General features: G+C 39.0%; 1 protein-coding gene across 1 annotated transcript; it reads right to left on the bottom strand.

Moving 5' to 3' along the window:
- Positions 1-703: 703 nt before the first annotated feature.
- On the bottom strand, positions 704-7648 carry rnf113a (ring finger protein 113A). The gene is made up of 10 exons (XM_026916872.3): positions 7503-7648; positions 7274-7353; positions 6469-6567; positions 5184-5291; positions 4725-4834; positions 4498-4604; positions 3562-3651; positions 2415-2508; positions 1407-1513; positions 704-877 (listed from the first exon to the last, which is right to left on the bottom strand). Exons 1-10 carry the CDS (start codon positions 7606-7608, stop codon positions 810-812), a joined length of 969 nt encoding a protein of 322 aa, XP_026772673.1. The 5' UTR covers positions 7609-7648; the 3' UTR covers positions 704-809.
- Positions 7649-9988: the final 2340 nt, after the last annotated feature.

Here is a 9988-nt window from a genome sequence, read left to right as displayed (position 1 = left end):
TTTATTTTCACCAGTGTTTTATTCTACTTATACCACAGCATTTTGCCAGTGATAACAGTTCTTTATTAATTAGAAAAGGACATACTTTTTATGCATTTTTAGCTACATTTAATGCTGTGGAACCTCCATGAAACCAGTTACTTCATGTTATCACATGTGTTATAGCAGCTCTAAACAGACGTTCCCTCACCATCCTGTTTTTTCTCTTTTGAAGTTAAAAAGACAAAACCTCTTGTCACAGAGGAACTGCAAAGTGCAAACCCCTTTCTCCTGAAGACGTTCTCATAATGGAAAACATACGTTACATGTCTAGCATTTAGCAGACGCTCTTACCCAGAACAGCTTTACAGAAATGCTTTTATAGTTTGTATACAAAATAGACAAAGTGCTTCAAGTGCTTGGTGAAAAACACTTCAATGGAGACTCCTTCCTTAAAATGTTAAATAAATCTCCTTACAGAAAACCTCACCATATCAATGATTATATGTTTGTCTTTTTTTAAATAACACATTTTTAATCCATTTCGTATTAGTCTTAGATGATGTGAAGGAACTAATTTGCGTTCCTGATTGCATCTGTGTTCTGGGATATAATTATATAGATTCATAGCTCCTCCTAACAGGACAGGAGTTACTGTCATTAACGAGACTGCACGTTATTCAAGAGCTGGATTTAGAGCAATAGTTTTGTTTAAACAAACAAGTTGTTAAAAAAAGAGAGAATTTATTTTTGACAATTAATTTACAAAACTGGGGAAATGTTCAGGGGGAAAAGGGAACAGCAAGAAGGGGATGGAGGTGATGGGAATGCTAGTCTTCCTCGTCTGAAGGTGGTTGGTCTGCAGGAGCCTGTTGTTTCTGCATCTTCGCAATCAACTCTTGAGAAAAGAAAAAAGGGACAGTTATGACAACATACCCACAATTCCTTTCTTTACAGTATCATAATACCAAGACTCCTGTTACATAATGTAGTCAATGAGCCAAGGCCGGTTTGCTTTGCTTTTTTTTTTGTACAAGGCTAATGTAGCTAACAAGTAATGGAAGCAAAGTATATGCTGAGAAGAAAATATGGTTCAGCTTATATTATCAAGATGCAAGCCACAACCCACAGTTTATAGCTCTGTGACGTCCTTTTGTCCGAATCCATACGCAACTCTGCGACACTGAGCAACTCCACAAAGCCGAGTGAGGTGACACGAGGGCGATGATTTACACATGCAGGTTGCACAATGCTAAACTCGTAGCCATTATGCTTCCCCTCATGTTTAAATTATCCTTCAGTCTTCCAACACGTCTTGGCTGATCGATTACATCTGGCACAAACTGTACTCCTGTGCACCTTTTATTTTTGGCTGAACTTCAGTAAAACCTGAGCCCCCTGAGCGAGTCGAGCAGCTGGTTAGTTACCTTTGGCTGGGTTGAAGACTCCGTTGGTTTGTTGGTTGCAGACGTAGCAGCGCTTGGACTTGCGGTAGTGCTGCAGAGCGCAGGCCTCGCAGAAATAATGTCTACACCTGATAACACAAAGAGTGTGTTCATGTTATCAAAGCAGCTTTAAATACACACAACATTAGGTGTATATAACTACTAGACACACTATGCATGATTACTCAAACTGGACCGTTGAAGACTGGATAAAGATCAGATGAGTCTGTGCCCATGATAGCCTCAGATTTCTGTTCTTAGCTGACAGGAGTGGAATTTGATGCTGTTGTAGCCCATCCACCTCAAAGTCTGATGTTTGTTGCATGTTGAGATGCTTTTCTGCTCACCACGGTTGTAAAGAGTGATTATTTGAGTTACTATATCCTTCCTGGCAGCTTGAACCAATCTGGCCACTTTCCTCTGACCTCACCCACACAACTGTCGCTCAATAAATGCTTTTTGTTTTTCACACCATTCTGTGTAAACTCTAGAGACTGCTGCATATGAAAATCACAGGAGCTCAGCAGTTTCTGAAATACTCAAACCAGCCCATCTGGCACCAACAACCATGCTATGGTTAAAGTCAGTGACCTGTATCTGCGTGATTTTATGCACTGTGCTGCTGCCACATGATTGGCTGATTGGATAACTGCATACATAAATGAGCAGGTATACAGGTGTTCCTATTAAAGTGGACGGTGTGTCCATGTACATATGATTCTGAAATCACACTGCACTGAGGTTTGCCTCAGTGTGTTTTGTATATAAGATTAACAGCAGGAATATCAGCAGAAAGAAAAAAAACAGTGAAGCTGAACATTCAGAGTAGCATCATGTAGTATGTGTATTGCATTATTTAAACAAAACAGCGATCCTGTGGATCTATCTGGAAATAAAATCGCAGCGTAGCCCCTACGTAAAGGACGGAATGAACCCAGATCCTCGTGTAGAACGAACGCCGCGGTCTGTTCACTCGTGTTTGAGACTCACTTTGTTATAATTGGGTTCTTGAACGAATCCCTGCAGATGAAGCACTTGAAAGGCAGATCCTCCTCGTCACTGCTCACCTCGTAGTTTTCTTCATCTGTCAGGTACAAACAGGACAGACGCATATAAACTGCAGCCATTCTCAAATGCTCTGGAAACTATTTTAATATTTTAATAAATAAATGTGATTTGCTAGCAATGTCCAAAAAAAAAAAAAAAAAAAAAGTAAACTGGATGCGCACAATGACATTACTGCTTTTTTTTTTTTTTTTTTTTTTTTAAACTAAATCCACAGAAAATGTACTACACAATCCGGTCCAGAATTATTTGTAAAAATAAATAATTATTTGTAAAAATAAAGTTTTGAGGGAAAAAAAAAATCTTTGTGGTTTATTATCTTAATTTCATACTGAAAATAGGAGAGAATTATACCCTGTACTTGGAGTAAATGCATTCTGAAGATTAAATACTAAGCATTTATTCAGATGGGATTTAGCTCATTAATTAACCACAAAGACTCTCTCTTCATTAACTTCGCCTTATTTTAACCCAATTCAGGAGCAACAAGTGAATGAAATGTGTAAAATATATTCAAATATACAGCAGAAAGTGTCTATCATGTACTTCCTTATTATTATTATTACTCCTGTTAACAGTAACATTTTTATTTATTTATTTGTTTGTTTATTATACAGTATTTACTTTTTTAATAATGTATTTTATTATATACATCATATTTTTATATAGTGGGGTCGAATAATCTGAGACCACATTAAAAATCTGGACTTTTTTTTCCACTTAAAACTTTTAGAACTTTTAAACAAAGAAAATTAGAAAATTTTAAAACAAAGAAAAGGAAATTTTTGTGATAATGACCAAACCAGTACGATGTACACGTTGTTGTTAAAGCAAAAGGAAGACGTACCAAATACGAAGAAATTCTGAAATTGGTGTAAAGATTTTAACTATTCACTCGTATTATTGCTTATAATATAATTTGTAAGAAGTTATTACATTAGAAGTGAATGCAAAATAGGAGCGTGTTCACTCGACGTTCGGACCCCACTGTATAAATGTACAGTTTGTTTGTATGTGATTATATTGTATGTATAATTATATGAACAGCACTTCACATCCTGTTTCAGCTCACCGTTAGCGCCGTATCGTCCCTCCTCCAGCTCCCTCTCGATCTGCCAGCCGTGTTTGTAATCGGAGCGGTCGTGCAAGAACTTGCAGCTGTCTGAAGTGAAAACACAAACAGGTTTCTGTCACCAGCTTCAACCAGTGGATTACATTACTAAAATCCGTCCTAACGTATAAACCCACACACACACACACACACACACACACACACACACACACACACACAGACTCACGCGCGCAGACAGACACACGTACGCAGACAGACACACACACGTACGCAGACAGACAGACACAGACACGCGCGCAGACAGACAGGCGCGCGCAGACAGACACACACACGTACGCAGACAGACACACACACGTACGCAGACAGACAGACACACGTACGCAGACAGACAGACACAGACACGCGCGCAGACAGACAGGCGCGCGCAGACAGACACACACACGTACGCAGACAGACACACACACGTACGCAGACAGACACACACACGTACGCAGACAGACACACACACGTACGTACGCAGACAGACACACACACGTACGTACGCAGACAGACACACACACGTACGTACGCAGACAGACACACACACGTACGTACGCAGACAGACACACACACGTACGCAGACAGACACACACACGTACGCAGACAGACAGACACGCACGCAGACACACACAGACACGCGCGCAGACAGACGCGCACAGACAGACACACACACATACGCAGACAGACAGACACGCGCGCAGACAGACAGACACGCGCGCAGACAGACAGACACGCGCGCGCAGACAGACAGACACGCGCGCGCAGACAGACAGACACACACGTACGCAGACAGACACACACGTACGCAGACAGACACACACGTACGCAGACAGACACACACGTACGCAGACAGACACACGTACGCAGACAGACACACACGTACGCAGACAGACAGACCTCCAAATCCACAGAAGCCTGTCTCTTTGTAATCTTTGCATATGTCGGGCTGATAGTCCCACCGCACTGTAGCTCTCAGGTGCTCAGGGGCTCTGATTGGTCCTTTCCTATCAGACAGAACAGATCACACAGCTTTAAAAAATAAATAAATAAAACAAGAAGAAGAAGAAGGAAAAAAACAATTATAATAAAAGGCCGTCTATGAAACTATCACCATATCCACGTACCTGACCATGCCAGACGATGCATTACCCATGGTGGTGTCCTTAGGCTTAATGAATTTCTGATAGTTGTTGATGCCGCGGTAGATTTTATCATCGTCTTTACCTTGCAGTTCCTAGAAATGGGCAAGAAGAAAACAGATGGTGCTAGTCAAAACATGAAGCATCACTATGAAACAAAACACAAGCAAACAACCTCAAATTGTCTTATTTATAGCCATAAACTGATCATTAACGTTTAAGCAATAAAACGCAACTCCTTTGTAAACAAGGAACTTAATGGAACTGTAACTGGATTTTTACAGATTGTAACTGAATAATAATTTATAAAATGAATGAACCCCAGAAAAAGATGAAGCCCCTTTTATAAGTTTCGTTTCTAATTGTTAAGTAAATTTGATTGTACCGATTGTACACGTTGTCCTGCTGGACTGGCTGTTTGAGTAAAAAAAAACCTCGACTCACCTCCTGAATTTTCTGGCTGCGTTCAAAGATGGCCTGAGCGTCTTTATCTCTCTCGGTGTCCAGCGCGTACACGGCGGTGGCTCCCATGTCGTCTGGTCCTTCTGGTTTCTATCTCACACACAGCAACAACGCACAAAGCTGAATCTCAGACTCTACAACCAGGGTTATATTCAAACATCAAATTACCAGTGATCATCCTGTTTCCTTTTGCAAATTCATGAGTGATCCTTCTTCAGAGTCACCTATCAAGACGTCAGTTATCTGAATAAGTATTTTACCGACACTGTAAACAAAACTTGGGAAACGTTGCATATTACTGCAAAACAGGCTGCGTGAAATGCCTTCTTAGCTCTGATTTCATTCCGTATGTTGATGCATTTCCTTCTAAAACAGGAAGTGACGTCGTGTTGAAGTGTTTGACTGATTTACACAACAGCCTATAGTCTGGGAGATATTTATTCTGATTAAAGGATTATTAAGTTCCTCGTTCTCCACCTCGTTCAATCGGATTTGGACCGGGAGCTATTCCGATCGAGGTGTAGACATGCTTGAGATCTCAGACGGATTATGAACAGATCATTAGGCTCAATATATATTCAGTATTGCGTAAATACTCTATATGGCCAAAAGTATGTGCACCCCTGACCATCACACTCATATGTGGTTCTTCCCCAAACTGTTGCCACAATGTTGGAAGCACACAATTGTGTAGAATGTGTTTGTATGCTGTAGCTTTACAATTTCCCTTCACTGGAACTAAGAGGCTCAAACCTGTTCCAGCATGACAATGCCCCTGTGCACAAAGTGAGCTCCATGAAGACATGGTGTTTGGAGTGGAAGAAGTCGAGTGTCCTGCACAGAGCCCTGACCTCAACCCCACTGAACACCTTTGGGATGAACTGGAACACCGACTGAACCCCAGACCTCCTCACCAACATCAGTGCCTGATCTCACTAATGCTCTTGTAGCTGAATGATCACAAATCCCCACAGCCACGCTCCAAAATCTAGTGGAAAGCCTTCCCAGAAGAGTGGAGCTTATTATAACAGCAAAGTGGAAATAAATCTGGAACAGGAAGTTCCAAAAGCACATACAATTGTTATAGTCAGGTGTCCACAAACATTTGGCCATATAGTGTACGATTACGGGTTGAATGTAGAGTTATAACCTGCCCACTGGTAAACAGCCAATACTGTACACACATCTAATAAACAGTGAATATCCTTCTGAGATAAAAATAAACGAACAAACAAATAAATAAAAATATGATGGTGTGATTTCTCACCGCCGAGCGAGTGGATTTATAAGCCACGGTGATCTTCCTGGCTTCTCTGTCGTCATCACTTTCACTGGAGGAAACCACTTCTCTTTCCACCTTCTTGGTCTGAAACAGAGTTTAATGAAGTTAGTGTGATATTTAGAGAAAGGATTAAAGACGCATTAGGTATGATTAGCCCCTTATGTAAGCTCTCTCATGGTTACATGGATTCCACATATGAATGATTCCCGCCCATGTTCAGGAAGCTCCACCCCCAAGATGTTAGACAGCCCGTATAGCGAGTGTCTCCTCACTGCCGCCTGTAGCGCGATGACGTATTGGATTAGATCCGCTACGTACTGCATGTTCTAACCCTAACCCTAACCCTAGATGATTTACTTACCAACATATTGTCTCTGCTGTCGATCAATCCAGCATTTTTCTGCCACTTTCCTTTCTAAATAAATTTGCACGTGCGTGAGTAAACGTTCATGATGTTATCGAAACCTACTGCGGCACACGCGTGTTACAACATCCAGAAGATAGTGGATTTAATCCAAGATGTCATCACACTACAGGCTGCAGTGAGGCCCTCGTGCATATAGAGTCTATTAAATGATTGACAGGAGGTGCATCCAAACACAAACAAGCATTCCGGACCGGAAATCAATTTTCCAAACGGGTTTTCTCATCAACTTATTACACTTTTACTAAGAACACAGTTTAACCCATTGTTTTTTTTATCATGCTCTCCATATCATCAGGGTTATTTGTACAAGTTTAAAAATTCAGTTACTGCACCTTTAAATAATTATTACTATACCAGACTAACCCGCTGTATCATGGGATTGTGAGAGCTGGGTTTCTTCTCTCTTTTCACCACGGCGTTTTTCTCCTCATCGCTGCTTCTCTCTAAATAAACAAACAGCTTTGCTTTAGGGGCTTCATGGTTTCTACACAGTTAGCAAGACTGACTAGCTAGCTACTGTGTTTAAACTTACAACAAACCTGAGCTAAGCTATTCATATTTAATGTTGGGTCGAATCAATTGTGAACTTTACCTTTGTCGCTGTCACTGGCTTTTCTTTTCCGCGCAGAGAATTTCTTGGTTGATTTCTTGAAAAGAAACGTGCAGGTTGCTGGTTTTGTTTCTTCAGCGTCCGCCATCTTGAATTCCGCTCAAAACAAAGCAGTAGAGTTAAGAGGCGTTAGAGCTCTGTAGCGCCACCTGGTGTCCTGGAGGTGAGTTTCAGTCAGAGCTCAATAAATAATGAATAAAAACAGTTTGGGTGTCCAAACTTTTTTCACAGGGGCCAGATTCTCAGCTTCAAGGGCCAGTCATTTTATCTATCTATCTATCTATCTATCTATCTGTTTGTTTGTTTGTTTGTTTGTTTGTTTATATATAGTTGGGCCCAAAGTGAGTACTTTTTCAATTTAATGCAAAGCTTTTCATTACAAATCTTATGATCAGCAACAACTTATGTGAAAAGTAGAATCTTAAACATATTTACATGGATTTCAGAGTTTCTTAGTATTTAGTGTGTCCTCTTTTTTTTGATTTAGTGACTAAAGTGTGCACGCGAGCTGACACAGACTCCACACGTTTGTGTAAAACCTGATGATCCGTGTCTGATGAAATCCATCAGCGTGTCGTCTGAACACAATCTTCAGTGGAAAGGGATAAGACTCCCAGAAAATCTGACCTTTTTGTACAGACCAGTTAACATGGTCAGTATCACAAATTTATTTACATTTATAGAGGGACCTAGAAATAGTGCAATATCTTGAATATTGAGTAGTTAAGATGTTGCACATTTTCTTTTCAAAATTCTAAAACTTTCTTTTTTTAAAATTTTTTTTTTTAAAAATCCCAGATTTTCAATGTGGTCTTAGACTTTTGGACCCCACTGTATATATGTATGTTTGTGTGTGTGTGTATATATATATATATATACATATATATATATATATATATATATATATATATATATATATATATATACACACAGTACTGTGCAAAAGGCACCCTATTTTTTTAGTACAAATGTTGTTATAGATTTTTATTTGTTGTATGACTTCTACATTACTGATTCAGTACAAAAACATTTTAGATTTCCAAACATTAGTTTTCCAAACATTAGCTTTACTGTATGTCAAAGAAAGCAGCATGTTACATAAGAGACACTTTTCAGACAAAAAAACAGAATGAAGGCTGCTGGGTTTCGCTGCAGAAATAAGAAGCGAGTCGACAGTCAAAGTCTCCAGAAGAACTGTGGCTGCTTCTGCAAGATGCTCAGTAACACTTACAGCTCATTTCCTTATAAAACTGCACACACTGCACCCGAGACTACTATTTTTTTTTAAAGCAAAGGATCGTCACACCAAATATTGACTTTGTTTCATTTACTACTTTTTACTGCTCTTTATAGTATTTTTTTTAATGTAGAAATATTTAGTTTCATTATTTTTGAAGGCATCTTTGCTCTACAGCATTTCTTTGCATGCGTCTAAGACTTTTGCACAGTACTGTGTATATATATATATATATGTAGAGAGAGAGAGAGAGAAAGAGAGAAAGAGAGAATTAGATAGATAGATAGATAGATAGATAGATAGCACAGATTGCACAGAAGACCTTATGTTATGGATGATAAAACAAATCATGAACTCTGGTCTCGGAGCTGATGAACTTTGCTTCCCTCGTGTGATGTTCATGTTGCATGACCTTTCACCAGATTTCTTAAGACCCAACTGGAGGGACAGGAGGTGTGGCAGGACTCCCATGATCACTCTGTGCACTCTTCTCTTCAGAACATTTATGTGCATGTGCATTAGGGTTTACAGTAGCCTGAAAATGCGGTTTGGACTTTCAGCTTTACTAAACACACCCTAACTACAAGAAAGTGTTAAGATTTAGATATTTATGCTCATTGCACAGAAAGCTTTATTAACAAAAACATGCAGAGGTTAAACAAATTAATGGAAACATACAGTAGTTGCCCCTTAAATTGTATAATTTTATGGAATACAACTGAATTGGATATTTTTGAGGAAATTTAAAATGCCATTTCTGTAAATTTATAGTGTAGAAATACGTGAAAGTCATGTCATGAGTACAGGATTAGCTGCTCTTTATGACTGTATTCTGTTTTCATTTGCAGAAAACAGTTTGATCAATTAATTTTATGAGAATTTAAAATGTGTCACAAATAGACCTAAATAGCCTTTTTTTTTTTTAGTATTCTGAAATGCCATTATTCTACATTTCTATGGTAGAAATGCATGAAAGTCGTGTCATGGGGAAAGTAGAATCTGCTCTTCATGAATATATTCCAGTTTTTAGAAAACAGTTTGATTAATATTTTTAAAACAGTTTAAAATGTGGCAAAATTTGAACTGAATCAGATTTATTTATTTATTTATTTATTGTATTTTGAAATGCCGCTATTCTAAAATTTCTACAGTAGAAATGCATAAAAGTGGTGTCATGGGTAGAGTAGAATCATGAATATATTCCAGCTTGCAGAAAAAAAATTGATTTATT

This window comes from Pangasianodon hypophthalmus, chromosome 13 (genome assembly GCF_027358585.1).
Source record: "Pangasianodon hypophthalmus isolate fPanHyp1 chromosome 13, fPanHyp1.pri, whole genome shotgun sequence".
Classification (NCBI taxonomy): domain Eukaryota; kingdom Metazoa; phylum Chordata; class Actinopteri; order Siluriformes; family Pangasiidae; genus Pangasianodon; species Pangasianodon hypophthalmus.
Note: the sequence above shows the minus strand (reverse complement) of the source record. Positions and strands in the feature narration are given on the sequence as shown.

Coding starts and splice junctions, on each gene's coding strand:
- rnf113a (XM_026916872.3), bottom strand. CDS start 7,608: ATGGCGGACGCTGAAGAAACAAAACCAGCAACCTGCACGTTTCTTTTC. Junction 7,354..7,502: donor AGCCAGTGACAGCGACAAAG/GTAAAGTTCACA, acceptor TTGTTTATTTAG/AGAGAAGCAGCGATGAGGAG. Junction 4,605..4,724: donor GCATCGTCTGGCATGGTCAG/GTACGTGGATAT, acceptor TCTGTCTGATAG/GAAAGGACCAATCAGAGCCC.